Source organism: Cryptotermes secundus, unplaced genomic scaffold (assembly GCF_002891405.2).
Source record: "Cryptotermes secundus unplaced genomic scaffold, Csec_1.0 scaffold184, whole genome shotgun sequence".
In the NCBI taxonomy this organism is placed as follows: domain Eukaryota; kingdom Metazoa; phylum Arthropoda; class Insecta; order Blattodea; family Kalotermitidae; genus Cryptotermes; species Cryptotermes secundus.
The window spans coordinates 138387-159980 of NW_019725839.1; the positions used below are offsets into that span (position 1 = coordinate 138387).

At 40.9% G+C, this 21594-nt stretch overlaps 2 protein-coding genes across 4 annotated transcripts; both read right to left on the reverse strand.

The window, feature by feature from the left end:
• Positions 1-3284: 3284 nt before the first annotated feature.
• LOC117282243 (small EDRK-rich factor 1) lies at positions 3285-7783 on the reverse strand. 3 transcript variants are annotated; one of them, XM_033751115.1, is made up of 3 exons: positions 7323-7433; positions 6290-6437; positions 3285-3768 (listed from the first exon to the last, which is right to left on the reverse strand). In XM_033751115.1, the coding sequence occupies exons 1-3, from the start codon at positions 7360-7362 to the stop codon at positions 3702-3704; spliced, it is 255 nt and encodes an 84-aa protein (XP_033607006.1). In that variant the 5' UTR covers positions 7363-7433; the 3' UTR covers positions 3285-3701. The 3 variants fall into 3 exon arrangements, 2 of the variants coding, with proteins under 2 accessions (XP_033607006.1, XP_033607007.1); XM_033751116.1 differs by having other exon boundaries at positions 6314-6437; positions 7323-7401; XR_004512919.1 differs by lacking the exon at positions 7323-7433 and adding an exon at positions 7508-7783 and having other exon boundaries at positions 3689-3768.
• Positions 7784-10803: 3020 nt separating this feature from the next.
• Positions 10804-21481, reverse strand: LOC111863544 (protein disulfide-isomerase A3). Its single transcript, XM_023849952.2, has 7 exons — positions 21222-21481; positions 20874-21082; positions 16517-16745; positions 15290-15406; positions 13563-14091; positions 11900-12034; positions 10804-11244 (listed from the first exon to the last, which is right to left on the reverse strand). Exons 1-7 carry the CDS (start codon positions 21359-21361, stop codon positions 11140-11142), a joined length of 1464 nt encoding a protein of 487 aa, XP_023705720.1. The 5' UTR covers positions 21362-21481; the 3' UTR covers positions 10804-11139.
• Positions 21482-21594: the final 113 nt, after the last annotated feature.

Here is a 21594-nt window from a genome sequence, read left to right on the forward strand (position 1 = left end):
TCTTTACCATGTACGCTGCATACCTGAGCCCATCTCATCACCCCTGATTTGATTACCATAATTTTGTTTATCCTCCAGTTAGTTCCTCTCTCTTACAATCACCCTGTTCTAAATCCCCTCGAATTATGTGATTCGCATAGTGTGTGGGACCAGGTTTCACACCCATATAAAACAAGATATCAAGTCTGAGCCAAATGTATTCAGCCACATCAGAACCGTGACACATGGATGAAGTGTCACCGACAAACTACAGCCACTCATAACAATACTTTTCAAAATGAGCCCCAAAAATATCTGGAGTCTTAACCTACTCTAAAGCAACACAGTGTTTCGTAACACAGCTGCAACACTCAAGTACCTGCTAACAATTTGCTCTTGTACTGTGTCGTCAATAACGTGACTTTGTTCTAATCAATGGCATCGTTAGTATGACCAAAATTAGCACAAGGTCATCTTGGTTTTATACAAGTGACACAAACAAAAGCTACCTACACATTCCACTAAGAGGATACCTTTGTATCACAAGATCTAAAATTTTTGTCTGAAATTAGGAAAACTGTACAATCATCAATCAATATTTGGATGCACATGCCTGTAGCATTCGTCTCAAGTGATAAAGACATGCATTTGCTAGCTCCTATTCAGGAAACTACTGAAGGATACATGTGTAACTGTACTCACATGCACACAGATATACACAAAATATATTTCCACATAATAAAGTTTTCTCTGGCATTTAATCATCTCAAGGAGGAGGGCCGTGCCATAGCTCAAGCGGTTAGTCACTGGCTTCCAACCGCAGCGGCCCAGGTTCAATACCGGGTCTGGTCAAGTGGGATTTGTGGTGGACAAAGTGGCGCTGGGGCAGGTTTTCTCTGAGTACTTCGGTTTCCCCTGCCAATCTTCATTCCACCAATTGCTTCACAATCACCCTCACCTATCATCTGGGGCTGGTACAATAGGCCAGACGTGGCCTCACTACAAGGGACTTAGTCCCACCCCACTAGCAATAAAAAAAAAGTCAAGAAGGAATGAGTTTCCATTAAAAAATGTCACTGTCTACTACATCAGCAATTAATCATATCAAAGAATTGACCAGTCACTGCATTTACTTGCAGTGAAACTTTCAGATCTTACGTACGAGGCTGATCTAAAAAGTAATGCCAATTAACTCTTGAGTACATGTCAGCAGGTTTGGCATGTTCCCTGCAGCCACAGTGTGAACATGCTGACTCTACCTTCAGATTGTACTACAGACCAGCAATATGCCATGGTCTGATTATGAGTCAATTCAAAAACTTGGATTTCAGCTTCTTCCTCATACACCGCATAATCTGGGCCTCACTCCAAGAGTCTGCCAGTTTCTTTTGGACTGCTAAAAGCACATTACTTGGATCTTATTTCCAAGACTTGTAAGAGCCAGTTTATGCTTGGCTTCAGAAGCAACTGAAAATGTTATGGCCAAACATCAGTAAGCTGGTGTACTAGTTAGTTAGTTAGTTATTGGAGAGGATGGGTTTCCCCATGCACTTAGACCTGTATTGGTCCATTGTGCTTCCCTCTATGATTTATACCAGCCTCTATATCCTACCGGTACTGGTGCTTACCATCAGTCCCGCCCAGCCAGCGAGACCGGCTCTACTAGCTGAGAGGTATCTATAATGCGTCCCCCATCTACCAGAGGTATTAGAGACTGCTGCTGGGCGGGAAACGTCCGTAATTTGGCTCAGTGATCTTCTTTAGAGATATGAGGTTCTTTTACGTGCCGTAAAGCTACGACATGGGACCCACGGCTTAAAGTCCCTCCCGGAGGACTTGTTCCCTGAATTTCTCCGCCCTTAAAAATTCGACAACCTCCACCGGGTTTGAACCCGCTTACTACGAGTCATGAGGTGGGAACGTTACCTCTAGACTACAGAGGCCGCTAGCTGGTGTACTAAGAGTGTTCAGAGAAAACTGGGGGATTTACATTGAAAAATGGTTTTGTCTGCCATTTGTAGATTTAATAATATATAAATAAAAAATTGCCTTACTATTTCAATTTCCCTCATATGTATAATTATAAGTAAAGGTATAGAGGGGCCAGCAGTTTACACCACTCCAGACCTCAGCATTGGATGCAAAGCAAATGGTCAGTTTCATGCCCCACTTCTTTACCCTTGGTACTCATTTGATGGTGGGGTTTGTTAAAACTCCAGGCACTCTCTAGACACGAGAGAAGGGGGTAAAACTATCCCCATAACAGGCTGTGGAGGTCTATAGGGCTGTGAGACATCGAGGCTCCCACATTTTCTAGATGGTTGGCTCACACATGGCGGTGAGGTTGTCAGCCTTATGCACTAAACAGCCATCCTTTACCCCCAGGAAGATTCGTGGTATTACTCTTAGAGGCTGAGTCGATACCATGGCCATAGTGTGGCTGGAAGGGTTAGGTCAATTGAAAAATCCAGTGACATTGAGAATTACAACTGCAACCTTCTGGCTTGTAGCACAGTGCCTCAACCAACTGCGCTACCACGTGCCCCGACATGAGGGGAAGAACAAGCTGAAAACTCTCCCTCAGCCAGGAATTGAAACCCAGCAACCTACACCATAATACCTTCATTGAGATGGAGTCAACTATAAAAGCAATCAAGTTCTCTGTAGCATAAACCATACTTTCCCATACACAATGCTTCAAGAAGCACATTTCTGCCATAAACTGAATTTAATGACAAAAACAAATACCGTGGTGCACTGACCGTCTGTCCTGCTGCACATTCAGGAATGCCTTGAGCCTCATTACCGCAAAAGATTTTGATGGCTTCTTCTATACTATAAAGGGATATAACATCTCGCTAAACAAACACAGTGACTCTCAGTACATGCACTTTAAATATCTGCAAGTTTACTTCAGTGCCACCTATCTGTGGTCACAATACAAGCTGACCCACGCGGCCAGCGACCTGTGCAGGCAGAGTCCCCGACTCACCCCAACACTCTGACCCAGTCATGTCAGCATCTTGCCAACTGTTCAGTGTGACACAAACTAAACAGAAGAGTAAAACTGAAGTGAAAACCCATCTTAATAGGACACACTGACATTACAACACTTGCTACAAATTAATACAAACTTATATTACTTTAGACATGATAGATGTGCAGTACAAATCACCGCCAACTGCTGGATTACGAGTTGTGTCCGAACACACTAACTCTCAAAGTGACAATCTTCTACCAATGAAACAGAATATAAATAATTCCTGTAGTTGGCACCATTGAACAAAACAATTAAAACACTGAGATGGTTGAACAATTGGATTTATTCCACACATCATTACATCAGGAAGGATTACACAACGTATAACAAGCAGAGAACTAAAATAAGCAAAATGAATGCAACAGTTTCTCTTAAGGCAGGGACTTATTATTACTTAAATATTGAACAAACTGAAATTCACCAACAAAATTCACTTTGAAGGCAAAATGAATTCAACCAAGATTTCATCCACTACAATTACTCCAGTTCCGATCTCAAACCAGAATAGATGTGTGACGGAGAGAGTTCAGCAGTCTCACTGGTGTGGTTTACAGTTTGGCTGAATTTCAGCAATAGTGACCAGGTTCGTATTGCATTCCACAAGATTCGTGAATTAGAGTCCATTGCTCCCTGCCCTGCCAGCGTACATAACACAGAAACTGAAATCCAAAGTCAAAGCAGTTTAGCTGGCAGCAGCTTGGTCCTTGTTCTGGGCTTTCATCTGTTTCTGTCGCATCAGGTCTGCATCCCTGCAACACAAGGATCAAACCTGAGGGTCGCCACTGATGGCCATTAAATTTCTTTCCACAAACATCGACACAATTCACTTACAATTTCCCATACAAGAACAGTCGAGTATTCTGTAGTTCTTTTAACAATGCAGTCAGTAACTTACTATATAGTGTCAAATCACAGGATTATAGTGAATAATGAATTGGAAAGGACATGGAAGGAAGCAGTCATGTCCTATTCCAGGTACTATTACAGCATTTGCCTGGAAGGACTGAGGAAAGCCACAAAAAGCCCAGTCAGGATCAGCATCCGGCCAAGATTCAAACAGGAGGACCCACACCAAAGACAAGCCAGAAGCATCACTGCTTGACAATGGCAATTATGATGGGCTGGACATACAGCACATGGAAAATCTCTGACAAAAGATGTATTGAAACATATTTAGGAATAACTATAGAACATTCAGTATGTTAATAGGATTGGAATGAACTGGCACAGATGGTCATCCTAAGAAAATCTGTTGCAATTATTCACAGCACATTTTAAAATATATGAAAGTGAATATCACCTTAGTTTTCCCTATCAGTGGGCCAAACTGAGCAGAAGAGGAAGGTTCTGTGAGGCTGTCACCATCCACCCTGACTCGTGTCTACTGGTGTCTGGCTTTCTGCATGTAATTCATATGTACGTTATAAACTCAAGTTTGACTTTCAACACACTCTGCTTCATATCTCAGGCACACTCGTATGGCTTCAGCTGTCATACGCTTGACAGCAGTAAAGTCGAGTGTACAGTAAATTAAGGTTTTGCAAAATTACACAAAGACTCTGTCCTCCTTCTCACACCATGTACTGCATACAATCACACTCAACAATTTATTATAGAATTTGAGGTTTTCACAGCCATGGGAACGAGGATCCCTGTGTTCTGGGATATAATGTGATGCAGTCCATTGTAAGTCAATTGACATTTCACAGAAAGATGTGCCATCCATCTTCAGGGTCAAAGTGTATCCCAAACAAGTAATCAGTGTGAAGCTCTGCTTCCTGAAGATGGAATTGACATGTTCCTCTGAAACACTGATCGACTTTCAATGGACTACACCACATTATACCTCGGAAGACAGAACTCTTAAATAATTTATTTTGAGAATTGAAGAAACTGTTTTACACAAATAAATGCAATTACACAATAATATAATTAATTTCTAAAATAACTAATGAAATATGAAATAAACACTAAGAAAACCTTTTTCATGACTTAAAGCAACTGCCACACAGCTTCAGTGCATGCTCAATGCGTAAAGTCACTAACCAAAGATAGAGGTTGAGAAGCAGCAACCATCTGCAGTAGAGAGAAACGTAAGGACCGGCTATTCTTTCGGCCACTATCATGAGGTACAAGTTCCAGAAATTTGAATATTTCTTTCACTAAATGCAGGCTATTTATTAAATTGAAATTCACTAAATATCGGAAAGCAGTACATTTCTTGGTACTCATTTATTAATGGATGACTCAAGTAACTTCATAATTTATTGGCATTTTAGCACTGTCAACAATACAAGATTAATTAATGACAAGTCTGCACAGTCAGGATTTTGGTTTTATTTTTACAAATAAACTTTTACGGTTAGCCACACTCATGAGGCAGAAAACACGGCTGTGAGACTTTGAAATTACTTGGGTCACCCATAAATATGTACCCACATGTAATACTGAGTCTCAGAATGAGAAGAAATGTCCTCTAAATACACCGTTTCATTAAATTAGAATTTCACTGTACAACAAAGAATATATTCCTTTCTTTGTGGGTTATTTTATGATGCTACCAAAAGTTCGACTACATAGCACTGAATGTTACGATGGCAGATAAATGGTGAACTGGAAAGGATTTGGTAATAAGTGATTGCAGCTGAGTTTATGAACCTTCTTGGCGCTTTCATAGAGGACCCAAAAACTACAACATGAGTGACAAAATTGAAGGAAAAATCATTGGTAACAATAAAGGTAAAGGTAAATCTATCCCTGTAGCAGGCCATAGAGGGCCATTCGGTTGTGAGGTTGTCAGCTTTACGTGCTGGTCAGCCGCCCTTTACCTCCCAGGAAGATTCCTGGTACTCATGTCTGTTAAAGGTTGAGTCGACCCCATAGTGCAGCTGGAAGGATTAGGTCAATTGAAAAAATTGAGTTACCTCATTGGGAACCAAACCCGCGACCTTCTGGCTTGTAGCGCAGTGCCTCAACCAACTATGCTTTAGACCCAAAATTGCTGTCAGCTAAATTTGTACAGTTCTGAGTTCTCACACAGGACCCTCCACCCCTCAAAAGGTTTCCACTGTGCCTACAAAGCGTATACAAAATGCGGGCCCTCTCCACATCAAGAAGTAGGGGTTCCAATACAGACTGGAAAAGCGGCTTGCTCGGTGCCAGAACCATCCTGGACCCAGTAAACTGAAAAAGTTCCAGTGTTCCTACCAGAGTACAAACCTCTAGCTCCTGCAATTCAACTAAACAGCAAACCACAATGAACTGCACTACCTAGCATTCCTTCCAGAAACATGCCTTTGTTTGCGCTGCTCCAATGTCAGTCCCTTATTCGAGTCTTTGTCATTAGAGCTCTTTCTCTTCTGTTGTTCCTGCTGTTTCTTCTGGTTCTTCTGGCGAGCCAACTCACGCTGGTTTCCACCTGCAAGAACGGTCTAAGTCATAAGATGGAATTATGAAGCCAACCATATTGTATAACTTTCCAGCAAACACCCAATTTCTTGAGGACTGCATGAATCTATTAACAGTATCAGCTGCTTCTGCATGAAGATTTCGGGTGAACACACGTTATATATAAAACATAAGAATGTAATATTTGATATCTGAGATTCTCACAACAGTGAATATGAAAATTACTGTCTTCTGGGATGTGACACTAGGTCAGTTATACTGTCTTCCTCCTTATGCATTACATTTCATAACTTTATTAAAATTTCTGTGCACCATAACTGAAAATTAGAATGGAACAACGATTCCAGGATTTCACTGTTAACTCCTAATTATGGTATATTAATTCATACTTGAGTTCTCATTGTAATTCACATATTAACTTTCCTTTATAACTACGATGTAAAATGTCTAAAATTATATCCGATACGTTCCATTCTTGGTCGAAATACATTATATGTTTTCTTCACAGCACATAATCCTCACTAAATGCACCAACCATAACCTACAAATTGGAACATCCTAGATCATCACGAACAAGTAGGCCATTGCTATTATTACGCTTTCATTCTATTTTTCTTCGCTCTATTCTTATTCCATATATATATAGAAAGTTGTTTTCTCTCCAATTTGTGTTTTGACAGGTCAAGCAAGCAACAAAACCTTGAATAAATATTCACTTTCACTCTTTACCAGTAAAATGGTTTCCACGATCAATCACGAAAGTAATTCTCAATAAAAATTTGCTACCTCATAAAACTAAATGACAGTTAAATATAGATATCACTTCCCCTAGCGGAATGCTATTGCTATTCACTCCGTCCCTGGTTTTTATTTAGGTAATTTACATGATACTCACCAATATGAAATAAATTAAGTACGCTCGCCACACCAAACATGGATTACTTATTACGGCTGAGCATTCCCTTAATGCCGAAAACCGTAATCATTAATTATGAACTTACATAAACCCCTAACAACACCACCTGACGAAAAGTATTCTCCTAATATGAATATTCCTCTCACTGAAGTCTATTTACTTACGAGTCATTTTGATTATTAGTCTTGGTCTCCGACGCTCAAGCACTGATATACACTAAAAAATGGTGCCCCGAGTACTCCTACCGCCTTCCTTTCTCGATATTGTTTCTTCTAGTACGTTTAAAACAAATTTACGTTAACCTCGGTACGTCTCTCCAGTACTGCACGGGGGCCACGGGTGAAACACATTAGACAATCTGACACTTCAACGCTGTTACGGGCTTTACGGTCATAAACAAAACACGGACGACAGGACTGGAACGAATAATGCCGACGTGAAAAGTTGCAATTCATTTTTGACGCCGGAGCTCAATAACAGCAAACCGAAGTAGGAACCAAGTTCCATATCTATACAAATTCTGTACATAGTTTTAAATCAAATATCAACAAGTCTTGCAGAATGGCATTCGACTCGACGCTCATACTTCATATACATATATCTTCATCCGTTTGATTACCCGCACGATCGGTTGTCTCGCGTAGTCATTAAAGAAAATATATAAAACCGCTTTGATTCTGGTGACAAGGAGTTTGAAATAATTACATCGTTCCTCCAGAAGCTCTAGAAATTAACTTTTCAAATTTGAAAACCCTTTTCACTACTTTTCTTGTTCTTGTTAAAATAACAATTATACATTAGCTTCGCTAGGCAAAGCAAACCAAGTACCTGACTAGTGTTATCTGGGATAAAACGCGTGCAGTACAATGAAAGTCGACCGACATTCCAGAGGAATATACCGCATAGTCTTTACGATCTTCATGGTCGAAGAGCAACCCCGACAGTAAACTAGCGTTCTGAAATGCTGTCTTATTTCGTGTTCATTACTGATTTAATTTGATATATTCGTAGTACCTATCCATTCATAATATTAGAAATATTTTTGCTGTTTTTGTAATACTTGTAATTATACCAATGACATTTGTCAGGCAACATTCACATTAATTAGAAATTATTTTTTAAATTTAGGTATACACATACCCTGGAAATAATTTCGGACATAACTGGAACTGGGCCACGCATTAACCACCCTCTTTGATGATAAGGTGCGTAACTTGCCTTTACAACAGTATATGTTAATAATAAAAGGTGACGTTTATTTTGATCATAAACACTGCCCCTAAATTGCATTCTGGTACAGTACTTCAAAAACATAATATGATACTTAAAGGAGACATTACACCTCGTATCTTGGATATATGCTGGAATATTTCCTTAATAGTTTGCATCCTGTTGTCTCAAATAAGATATAAAGCATACAAGAACACACCATCTACACAGTATTTTAACATATTTTCTAGAACGTCCACAAAGGTACGTGAGGATGGGAAACCTGAAGCAAACATTGTATGAAGAAAGCAGTCTTCTGGGATTTGGCACCGTGTATATGTGGTGTTAACCGACGTTTCGGAGGAACGTATCGCCTCCATCTTCAGGGTAGAAGAAAAAGTATAAGAAATCTGCATGCGACAAGACCGTGAGAACGGTAAAGGTCTTGTCGCTTGCAGATTTCTTATACTTTTTCTTCTACCCTGAAGATGGAGGCGATAGTTCCTCCGAAACGTCGGTTAACACCACATATACACGGTGCCAAATCCCAGAAGACTGCTTTCTTCATAGTCACCGCCGTGAAAGCCTCAAATCTTACAAACATTGTATGTCTGTGAAAGGCATCTTCAATATATTTGCACTAATTCTTCTTAAAATCAAATAAGACAGTTTATAAAGATATACCAGGCACACATGTATATGTGGGACAACTGACATGTTTGGCAGACAGAGAATCGTGGAGTACGGCATGTAGCATCTGCTGCTGAGAACACACCATGCACACCCTTTTCCAGACATCCTTCCCTCTCCTCTCAGCTTCCACAGCAATGAAGATTTATATTGTTAGTATCTGACACTTGACACTGTTGCATACAGCACACGAGTACCACGCCTCCAACTAAAATCATAAAGCTGAAGGCAGTGTATTCCTCCTACAAGGTACATCATTACATCAATAGGTCATTAGATTCTAATATTACACTACAGCAACCTGTTGCACTATGTACTCTAAATTAGCACTCACATTTCTTACTGTCCCTGTGGAACTATCTCTTCCCATTATAACACTGTTTCAGTAGTCCATGTGGCTGCCACCATCAGGTGTATAGGTTGCAGAGGAGACTGCCACACTTTGCATTTCAGAGTTGTAAAACACAAAATATTTTAAACTATTTATAAAATATCATGCTGTGATGATTTTGTTGTATGCACATGTTGTGGGGCTGGCATATCTGTAATATATATAAAATAACAGGTTATATTAGTTTTGTTTATAAAGTGAATATATGCAATTCTTCTATCACTGCAATTGTAATGTTACTTACATTTTGTTGGGTGTGTTGCTTTTTCTTTGGTGCTGTATGTAGCTGTTCTGAATATTTCATGTAGTTTTTAATGGCATAAAATACATTCAATACAATATTTTAAAATCATGATCACCAGTTGGGCCAAGACATATAGTGTTTGAGTAATAGCAAGAGATTAATGCTTTTGAAGTGTGAATTTTAAGACAGCAATGAAGTTGCACAGGGACTGTGAGAAGTGGGTTACTATATTCTGTTTTCAACATGATTTTGATGTTAATATATTGATGGGGGGAATTCCACAGAATTTTTATTCCATTAGATTGCCTACACAAGGTATGGTGTGTCATTGTTCACAGAACAGATGGATAACACCTGACTAAAAGTGTCACAACCCAGAACACGATATGAACATAAATTAGATGGTTTCTATATGTTGACCATTCGGAAATGGCCAACATTTATGTATGAACTCAAACTTCACTAGTAAGGCTGAGGACTACTGATAGCTACGGTTTGGACAGCTAGAGAACTGAGGTTCAATTCCAAAAAGAGGCAGATTTTTCTCTTCTCCACAGTGTGCAGCCCACTGTCCAGTGAGTACTGGGAACCGTTTCCCCATGGGTAGAGCAGCTGGGGAGTGAAGCTGACTACTCAATTCAAACTAGTACAGAGGTCAAGAATATATAGAGCTATACCTTCACTCCCCAAAACATCTTTATGGTGTGATGTTCAATACCTTATACTAAAATGCAATATTTTGGGCATGTATTCCACTTGCAACTTACTGGAAGGTCCAGCGATTGTAACTACAGATCCATCATATTGGGAAAGTAATCTGCAATGATTTCAAAAGAGCCCTCATGTTTTTGATCTGATGAAAGTTTAAGTTTTTGTTAAGTATTAAATATTCTTTTTATTTTGCTGTAGTGAAGGAAAACATAATGTACACTTTGCAAAACCAAGTACTGTATAATATTTCTTACAAAAATTCTCGACCATAACATCACACTGACAACATAACAATCATCACAACAGTATATTATTCACAACTGTTTGTTCGCCTATAGCAGATCAACAGGAAACAGGTGATCCTTGTGCATCTGTCAGAACAGACATGAACACTGATCAGTCTTCTTTATTTTGCAATTACAGTCACCAATCTCACTTCTATGAACCAAAAATAGTTTACAGCAAATCTATTAAATGATGTATTGGCATTACTGTCTGCAGTATTGCTTTATGGAAGATACGGTGTCTATGCAATACTTCACTCTCCTCACTTAGAGCTCCTCCTTTTTGGGCTTTCCTTTCCGATCCCAGCCCTTCAATTCATTTGTAGCATGCTTCGCTATGTATTTAATGAAGTCATCCACTTCGCGGCCACCCTGCAACAAGATAGGCTAATTAAAAGCAAGATAACAGGATGAGACCATACTTACACACTTGGTATGTAATAACATTACTCAGCGCAACACTTGAATAGCCGGAAGATGAAATAAGGTATAGGGAAGTGAGAAAATTAAGATTACAGTTGTTCAGCCATGTTAGATAGTCAAACAAAACAGAACCTATCAGGAGATCTCAAGAGAGGTGGTTACCTGGCAAAATGGAATACAAAAAAGAACAAACTGGAGACAGAGACAAATCAAGAAACTGGGAAACCCTCCAACAGGCTGTGGAAGCCCATATGGTTGTGAGACGTTGAGGCTCCCACATTTTCTATACAATCGGCTCACAGATGGTGGTGAGGTTGCCAGCCTTACATTCCACCTGCCCTTTACCCTCACGAAGATTCCTGGTACTCATTTCTGTCACAGGCTGAGTTGACCCAGGGACATAGTGCAGCTGGAAGGATTAGGTCAATAAAAAAAGCCAATGTCCTCATCGGGAATTGAACCCATGACCTCCTGGATTATAGCATAGTTCCTCAACCGACTATGTTACTGCAATGGAATACGAGCTTGATGCATTAGCAAAACAGAACCCTCTTCAGAATTGCATTCTGATTCTCTGTGCACGTGCAGAGGAACTAGCAATCACCTCATATCGAACTGGAGAATCTTTTGTGTCCTTGGGAGCCCAGTACAGGGTCGGGAACCCACGAACCTCATACGTAGCAGACACATCATTGTTGGTGGCATCCATCTTGACAATCGCAACATCCTCATCCTTCAGCTGTAAACACACACAAGGTACAGTTAGTGTGAATCTGGCCACAAATTTCCAACTTCATGATTCATCCCAAAATGGACAGTAAATTTGCATGTGGAGACAGGCCCAACTGATTGGATTTTACTGTATGAGATTTCTTCATTTAGATCATGCTGTTATTCCTCCAAATGTAAGAATGTGTGAACCCCACTCAGTGTAATATACTCCTGAAAAATATCCTTACACAGCCCTATCTCACCAGTCACTCAATTTAAAAGTTAAATAAAACTTCCACATATCATATCCTGTCTGACCAGAACATACAGGGATCCAGAAATGATGTCTGCTAGAACAGAACAAACCATTTATCTCAAACAATTTGACCAGACTACATAATGGATCTCAAACAGGACATGAGTATGTGGACTGGATTCATTGGACTCACAACAGAATTCTGTGACTCTTTTGAACGTGGTACTGAATATTCAGGTTCTGTAAAAGATGTGGAATTTCAACAGGAGCTGCCCAAGTACTAGTTTCTCAAAATGGATTCTGCTCAAGATAGCTAAATGTACTACTGCCATTGAAATCATTGTATTTGTCATAATTCCTTAAAGTAAAAACATGAGCATGCGCACAAAATAGTCACTGATTTCTTACAGAAAACCCCTAAACAATTTTCTTTTTGCCAAGCAGAGACAGAGTATCGTGTGTTGTCCAACATTAGCAACACATATCTGTTATGGGGAAGTTTATAATAATATTTCAATGTACAAAGCACTGTGTTTGCTTCATGGCTGCCTGTATTCTGTCAATGACATGTAAAACTCTGGCAATGCTGGGATAAAATTTTGAAACAGACAGCTTACACATTTTCTGAAGCCCAAGGTATCTTAATGTACAGCCCTGTCAGTTAATTTATCACAGCTAGATAAATAAATACACCACTTTCCATGACTGTGTCATGGTTCAGACAGCTGGTTACACGATTTTTACTAAGGAGGCCCACGATCAATACCTCAGCACTACATGTGGATTCTGTGGTGTCAAAAATGGCACTGGGGCAGGCGATCCCCAAAATATTTTGGTTTTCTAGTGCCAATTGTCTTTCTGCCAATGTTCTATTCCGTCATGTGCTCATAACAGATGTGCTGCAATACTAACTACATAAATTAGATGACACTGTAGGCCTGGACGAATGGTGAAGTGGAGAGAATTTGGAAACAAGCAGTTCCACTTGTTTCATGGCAATGTCTCAACATCATTCCAGATGTGATTACATGTTGTCTTGTAAAATCTAGTGATATTTCAGAGCTGCACCACTAAACTTTTAACAGATTCGATGGCATCACAACCCAGAAGCCCCTGTCATGAGAACTTCAATCTTACAACAGAGGCAGAGTCTTCGAGCTGAGAACTGAACAAGGAACTTCCATAATACAAAGGCTACAAAAAAACAGAGCTTAAATACTATCAAAAGGCACATCACTGACACTACCGACTTTTATGCTAAGTACCGTGAAACAAGTCAAATTCACACAAAGACATTTACCTTCTCCGCAAGCTCATCATACACTGGGGCAAGTTTCTTGCAGTGACCACACCAGGGTGCATAGAACTCAATTAATGTGTCCTTTCCATTCTTGGTCACCACTTCATCGAAATTTTTGGCCACTGCAACTGTCACAGGTCCGCTGTTGTCCTCTGGAATGGGCTCAGACTTGAGGTAAGGTTCCAGCTTTCCTCCCACCACATCCTTAACAAACTGCTCAAACACTTCCACTGAGAACTCATCCTTCATGACGTACTTCTGGTTCTTGGCGTCACGCGCGAACACGACCGGCTTGTCTCCCTTCACGTAGTCATAGCCGTACTCATTCAGCTCATGCTGGAAGTCATCCTTTGCACTAACAGCAAATTTGGTGCTATCAGCATAGTTCTTGGCCACCTTGAGGATGCGGTTTCGCCAGTAGTTGGTTCCCTTGGCGTTCTTTACATAGTCTACACTGTAGTATGCAACAACATAGGGCGGTGTGAAATCATTGACATTGTCTCTATGCCGGTGGCCCACCAAACCATGACTGAAAAGAGATGAATCATACAAACTGTCATGAAGTAGCACAATTCCATACTTTCATGATACACAAAATTCCAGCAGACTTAAAAATTATGAAGTTAAATTGTAAGACAACAGTGGATAGCATTCCGGTGGCTGTCAATAAGTCAGCTAGTGGACACGTTACCACTGGCTCTTCAGCACTCCAGATAGAAATAACATTGGAAACATGGAACTCAGATCCTCGAAATGAAGGAATGCAAGCAAAAATACACAGATATGAAAAATGGTGGAGCCTGAGAGTAGAAAAGTGTTGCAGCCAACTGAAACACTTGGCAAAGCAGTGAAGAGAAAAAAGAGATCGGTGAGTCAGTGGTGTAGTTGGAAAAAGCAGTGTGGCCCATTTCAAGGTATAACTTGCCCTACTGCTCTGCCTCTCCCACTGTTAGTCACTGCAGCTGCTACATATCAGTCTACTCTTAGCCACGGGCACTGCGATGCCTGCTCACACACCAGAAATGCTCTGTGTCATTCAATGCCTAGTTTGCTACTGCCAATCCCACAGAAACTAACAGCAGTTGGGTTCTGCATATAATGTGTTTAAACAGTGTTACCAATGCAGAGATTAGAGACACGCTAAATGTGACAGTGGCCCTGCATAGCTGCCTGCTCATGAGCACACTTTATAAAACCACTGAAACCCCAACTTTGTACTCATCACCAACAATAAGCCAGGTAGCTCAGTCAGTACAGTAAGTAGCTACAGGCTGGATAACGAGAAAATGTGCGTTCAATTCATGGTAGGGGTGGAAATTCCTTCTTTTCACTGCAACGTCGAGACTGGCTCTGGGACCCAGCCGATCTCCCAGTCAGTGAGTACTGTACCCTCTTCCTCCCTGGATAAAACAGCCAGGGCATGCCACTGATCACTCACCTCCTTCCTGAGACAAAACTTAAGGATGGCTGGACCTATATCTTGGAGATCACAGCTCGCAGTGGGCTGTAATATCCCTTTACAACAAAATATGGGCAAGGGTTCAGCCTTGAAAATTGTAGCTGCAAGGTCCTCCAAAATGTTGATAACCACTTACAAGAAAACACAGTGTCATAACCTAGATCACGGCCCAACAAGTAACTTCCAGGATCTAAAATGCTACAACATCCAGAACAACATCACCGATGTACTGTCAAAAGCAGTACAACACATCACCCCAGATACATACTAGTTCTTGTTGATCCAAGACTCAACATCTTCCTTCTTGCTAGCACCCTCATATGTAACCGAGTTTGGCTCAAACTTGTTAAGCAGGTGTTTAGGTCGGAACAGTACTATGGCATCCCTGAAATAAAAACAACAAAAAACTTGTGTCTGAACTGTATCTCATTATGTACGTTCTGAAGCTTTCACAACAACTCTATGCAATAAAGTCTTCAGTAGCAATCAGTTGTGAAGAGATGGAGTCGGTTATCAAAACTGTCTCCATCTGGGGTTGATGTGATGAAATGACAGTCACGTTGTATCTGTGCCCATGCTTTCGCATGTCACAGCAGGGACTGTTGAGGGAAGAGCGATGCCCTGTCCCAGTGCGGACTGCCAGTTCCCCCAGCTAACTCCAGCTTCAATTGCTTATCACCTGAGAAGACTTCACATGTCACAGCAGGGACTGTTGAGGGAAGAGTGATGCCCTGTCCCAGTGCGGACTGCCAGTTCCCCCAGCTAACTCCAGCTTCACTTGGCTTATCACCTGAGAAGACTTCATCGTATATTTCATTGCATTTTAATTCCCCTCAATTTTGCATTTCCTTATCAGACACACAATATACAGGAGTGGGAAATCTGGGTTGTGATTTTAAAATAACACGGACTTTCATATTCTCTTACTGTAAATTTATTTGTTATTTATGGTTTATTTATGATTTATCCAATCATCAGCCTTGAGTCTTCAGTCATCATGGGCAAGCAGAAATGTAGATTTAATGAGTCCTGATATTAGGCTTTCAGAAATAAAGGATGTTCATTTGATGCAATGACAGCAATTCAGAACAACTTTCTCTAGTCGATTCTACAAGGATCTGTCACTGATGTATTACATTTTGGATTACAGTGTTCTTGAACTTTGTCCATTGTTTATTATTTGGAAAGAACACAACATTTCAGAAACACAATCTGTTTCTGTCCTCAGTGAAGGGGTGGGGATGCACCTACTCAGCTTGGCCTGTTAGCAAGAGCCATCACAGGTCCAGCCAGCAAATGAGATAATCCCCACCTAATGTACCCAAAGGAGCAGATGATTCTGCTTCCACCTGAGGATGGAAACAGATCGTTTCCAAAATGCTCTGTTCTTCAGAAAACTACACAATGGACAAATCCCATAATCCTGAACTCTGCAACAATAACCAATATTGGCTGAAACTACGAAATATCCAATGAAACATGGCTTGCTACTCACGTGTGTCCTGCCTTCTCTAGCACAGCCTTTGTGGTAGAGTGGCCAAAACGAACTCTCTCACGCAATTTGTCAGCAAGTTTCAAAAAAGCTCCTTTCAGATCTGTTTCCTTCTCAAAGAAGCCTACTACTGCAACATCATCTTTGCCGATGAAGTCGTCAAAGTCAGCAACAGAAGAAAGCTCTCGAGAGCTTGGACCCACCTGTGCCTTCAAGTACTTCACAATGCCAGCTGCAAAACAGTTCCAGACATCAATTTCTGCATTTGCTGTACTTGCAGGGTTGTTGTTCACATTATTTTATTACAAAAACACACACAGGCAGCAAGGTGATCTCATAAGCCTACTTTAATTTTTTCAAAATAGGGACAGGACTAAAAATTAGCCATTGCCTCTAACTGTAATATCCCAAAGGATAGCAAGTCAAGTCCCTCAAGTAACATCTGAACTCACAATAGTCTGACTAACTGTTATGTTCAGTGAACTGAAATAAAACTAGACAGGAAGCGGTTGCAGCCTATTTCAGAATGCTTGGAACACTGAGGAGAACCTGACAAATCTCATGAGGACTGCTAGTGCCCTGAGTGAGACCAAACTCTGGATGTGGTCATCACCAATAAGTGCATGAATGTGTGTTACTGTATGTTACTTATGCAAGAACTTAGGGCCATACATGGCCCACATTTTCCACCATAATGTTTCACACTCAACACTGAATCGGACAATATTATGCACATTATTTTCCTAACAGAATTTTGGTGCTATATAACAAACATTATCACAGTTATAGAATATTTTTTCTCAGTATATGTATCACTTCTTTCTAGCCTAGTTTCCTTACTTTCAAAAAGAAATAAAAGTAGATAAGATCTAGAATCAGAAGGATTTTAGGAAAGAAATTAAAAACACAAGACATGATCTGATGCTCAGTGAATATACAAAAGAATTTGTTGATTCTGTAATGAAGCCATTGGCAAGAAATTGTCCTTCTTCAGACAGAGTATATTGGGGCACTTCCAAGAAATTCAGGCATGTCAGGAACCATTTCAATCTCGGAACCATATTCAAGACTAAACACGGACTCCATGGGACACTGATGAAAACTGGACCTGTCAGAGATAACCAGCAGACGAAGCAGTGTGTGTATAGCATCCCATGCGACTGCGGCAGATGTTACACTGGCAAAATAAGCAGACATTTAGAAGTATGCACTAAGGAGCACCAATATAACCTGACCCAAGGTCTGCTAGAAAAATCAAAGTTAGCCTAACATTCACACGAAGATGGCCACAAAATATGCTGGAATGAAGTGAAGGTCTTGCAGATTGAACCAAACACCACATAAGAGGAAATACAAGGAATCCATCACATGTCCCTGATAGACCATCTGACCAGTCAACCCAGCGCGGATCTCTCTCCCATATGGACCCCTGTCATCACAGCAGAAGTCAAGAAAGTATAACTCCATCAAGTATAGTTTGAGTGGGAAAATTTGTTTTTCTTGTGTTGGTATCAGGACTGCCTCTGTGGTCTAGTGGTCAGAGTTCCTAGCTATAGATGCAGAGGTCTGGTTTCAATTCCTGGTGTTACCCGATTTTTTCTGAGAAGTGGTAGGTCTGGAACGGGGTCCACTCAGCCTTGTGAGGATAACTGAGGAGCTATTTCAAGGAAATGGCAGCTCCGGTCTAGAAAACCGAAATTAACAGTCGTAGGGATTCGTTGTGCTGACCACACGACACCCTCTATCTGCTTAAGTTGGCACTAACTTCACTGACAAGTAGCGGTCGCTCGGTCGGTATAGTTCGTGTGTGGACTGAAACCATGGATTATTTTTTTTAATTTTTTTTTATTTTTTTGCCGTAAGGAGTATTGCTTCTCTCCAGTGATGATTTCTATCAAGATACTTCTCTAGTGCAAGGCCTCACACGTTTGGAATGTTACCAAATTGTTTTCTTAGCTCTTGCAGATGGTTGTGCTGTGTTTGTCTTGTATACCACACCTTGGGGCTAGCACAGATGTCTGGAGATAGGGACTAACTCTATTGATTGGGCCCAAATGAGTAGGTTTTACCTGAAGACGGAGACAGAATCCAGTCTCCGAAACACTGTTTTGAAAAATAAACAGGATTGTGGTCTTAGAGGATTGATAATGTCCAAGAACATATTTGTAAAAATAAAAGTAGGCTTGTGAGGCCACTTTGCTCCCTGTACATCCCCTTATCAACTTCCGAATGCCTGAACCATCTATTTGTAAAAGTAAAAAAAAAGTAAAGCTATCCCTGTACCAGGTCGTGAAGGCCCATAGGGTTGTGAGATGTTGAGGGTCCCACACTATCTAGACAATCGGCTCAAAAATGGCAGTAAGGTTGTCAGCCTTACACGCCGGCTGCACTTTACTCCCCAGGAAAATTATTTAATTAATTCCTGGTACTCATTTCTGTTAGAGGCTGAGTAAACCCCAGGGCATAGTGCGGCTGGAAGGATTAGGTCAACTGAAAAAATCCACTGACCTCATCAGGACTTGAACCCGCGACCTTCCGGCTTGTAGAATAGCCCCTGAACCAACTATGCTACCCCCCCCCCCCACCATCATCTACTTGTAACTTGTTTTTTTTTTCATGACACCTGAACCCATCTCAACAAAGTACTTCATAAATCCCTCCCATTAGTCTCTCTGTCTATCTGTATATGTATCTCCCTATCATTGGTAGGCAACAGCTCAGTAAACACATTCCTGCAGTAATGAATACACGCAACAATAGAAGAATTGTTGAGCATGTCATTCTCTATATGGATGGTGTCACATGAAAGAGGAGTGTACGTCTGCTGCATACCCCCAATTTTTGTATATGTACTGACAAAGCGGTGGCCTGAAGGCTCCCACAGACACGAGAGAGTAAAGATTGTCATGAGTCCCATGGGACTTGAAACCAAGAATCAACGTGCTGGAGAGGGCCAGCAGCAATTTATTAAACTGGATTGGACTGGATTATGCATCTCCCTATTATTGCTAGGCAACAGTTGGGTAAACATGTTACAAAAAATTGTTGGAGACATGGTTCCTTATGAGGTAAGTGTGATATAAAAATAAAGCAGGCATTAGTTCATTCCAAAACTTCTTTTTTCCTCCATTATTTACAGACTTTCAGCAACTGTTGTTAAAAAAGTCATATGGACAACCAATTGCTGTGGCCGTTTTCTGTCACTCCCTCATCCATTCAAAGCACTATACAAATAGTCCTGTAATGTCTCTTATAATTGATTTTCTTTGTATATATGCTGGTATGGCAACACAACATTATTCTAATACATACACACACATGCGAGGGGGGACCCAAAAATAACCGGAAACGACCTGTTGCGCGCGCATGCTTTGTAGTTACGAGTTGTGCTGCTAGGTGGTGTTAGCTGGGGGTCTCCCGCGACTGTTAGTGAGCTGGCGTCAGTCTGAGTTAAGTGGTTTGTCTGTGGTGCTCTGTTGTGTGCGTTCCTGTTTCAACCCTTTGGCGATTAGTGAGATGGCCGACCAGAAGGAACAAAGAGTGTGCGTGAAATTGATGAAGATCGTCGAAAGACCATTGACCAACTTTCTGAGGAAACGAACATCTCATGGAGCACGGTCCAGCGAATTTTAACCGAAGGTTTGCACATGAGACGGGTGTCTGCAAAATTTGTTCCTCGCTTGCTCGGAGATGACCAAAGAGAAAACCGCGTGAATGTTTGCCGCGACTTGAAGAGTGAAGTGCAGTTTTCCCTAACAGAAAGCAAAATTTCACGCACACTCTTTGTTCCTTCTGGTCAGCCATCTCACTAATCGCCAAAGGGTTGAAACAGGAACGCACACAACAGAGCACCACAGACAAACCACTTAACTCAGACTGACGCCAGCTCACTAACAGTCGCGGGAGACCCCCAGCTAACACCACCTAGCAGCACAACTCGTAACTATAAAGCATGCGCGCGCAACAGGTCGTTTCCGGCTATTTTTGGGTCCCCCTTCGTATACAGCATAACTATCACTACTCATCATCATCATCATCATCATCATTGCACGACAGCCCTTTGTAAGCCCTTGCATTCCCCAGGATTGCTTGCCATTCTTCTCTATTCGATGCTACATTCCTCCAGTTCTTTACACCCAAAATTCTTATGTCCTGCCACACACATTCTTCCCATCTTAACCTTGGTCTTCCCACTGTCCTATTTCCTTCAACTATTACTACTACTCAGCAAAAATGTGTACATGGCTAACAGATCAATAACAAATCTCAGTTCAGACTTAAAACAACCCGTTGACCAATCTAGCATCTATTCCAACATATGAATGGAGTTAACGAAGGAAAATGTAAAGCTAAAACTCACCTGCTTCTCGAGGACCATTATATTCTTGTGAGAACTCTCCATTTCGAAATATCTTAAGAGTCGGGTAGCCCGTAACACCAAACTTATTACATGTTTCTTTTCCAGCTTCAGTACAGTCCACCTTGGCTAATAACACCGGAGGTTCATTATACTTGATAAGCTCTGCTGCTTTTGCATATTCTGGTTTCAGCTTCTTACAATGCCCACACCTAAGAGAAAAGTATTGTACATGTATGATTAATCATAAAAAAAATGACTCGTGCATTTCACTCAAATTTACAGCAACTTCTGCGATTTGATAATACCACGTACGTGAACGCAATCTTTAAACTGCATGTGGGAACTTACCACGGAGCATAAAACATGACAAGGACAGTTTCATGTTCTGAAATTCTCGCTGAAAAATCATCATCCGACAGTTCTATAACGTCAGTTTCCGCAGCAAGCGTGAAATAAAATAATGAATACAGAAAAACAGACTTCAACATTCTGACACTTTACAACTCACTCACTTTGAAATAATGGAAAGCAAAATTCAACTAGACGTGGCTGACAACCGGCGAAAACACTAAGTAGCCTTTCATTTGTAAGCTTTGTGTTGTCGTGCGCTGATTGGTTGGAGAAGTTCCTATGAGGTACGTTCACATACAATTGCAGAACGTCTATACTCATCGGGAGCACAGTTTCGCTCTGTCGGCTCTGTTACTCTCATACATTGAGG

What these genes read in the sequence shown, in the direction of transcription:
- LOC117282243 (XM_033751115.1), bottom strand. Translation starts at nt 7,362, where the DNA reads ATGTTTGGTGTGGCGAGCGTACTTAATTTATTTCATATTG. An exon ending in ACTTAATTTATTTCATATTG is followed by an intron (nt 6,438 to 7,322) that starts GTGAGTATCATG and finishes CCGTTCTTGCAG; the next exon opens with GTGGAAACCAGCGTGAGTTG. An exon ending in GTTTCTGGAAGGAATGCTAG is followed by an intron (nt 3,769 to 6,289) that starts GTAGTGCAGTTC and finishes CTTGTGTTGCAG; the next exon opens with GGATGCAGACCTGATGCGAC.
- LOC111863544 (XM_023849952.2), bottom strand. Translation starts at nt 21,361, where the DNA reads ATGTTGAAGTCTGTTTTTCTGTATTCATTATTTTATTTCACGCTTGCT. An exon ending in TAATGGTCCTCGAGAAGCAG is followed by an intron (nt 16,746 to 20,873) that starts GTGAGTTTTAGC and finishes ACTGTTTTGCAG; the next exon opens with CTGGCATTGTGAAGTACTTG. An exon ending in ATTCTCCAGTTCGATATGAG is followed by an intron (nt 11,245 to 11,899) that starts GTGATTGCTAGT and finishes ATCTTGTTGCAG; the next exon opens with GGTGGCCGCGAAGTGGATGA.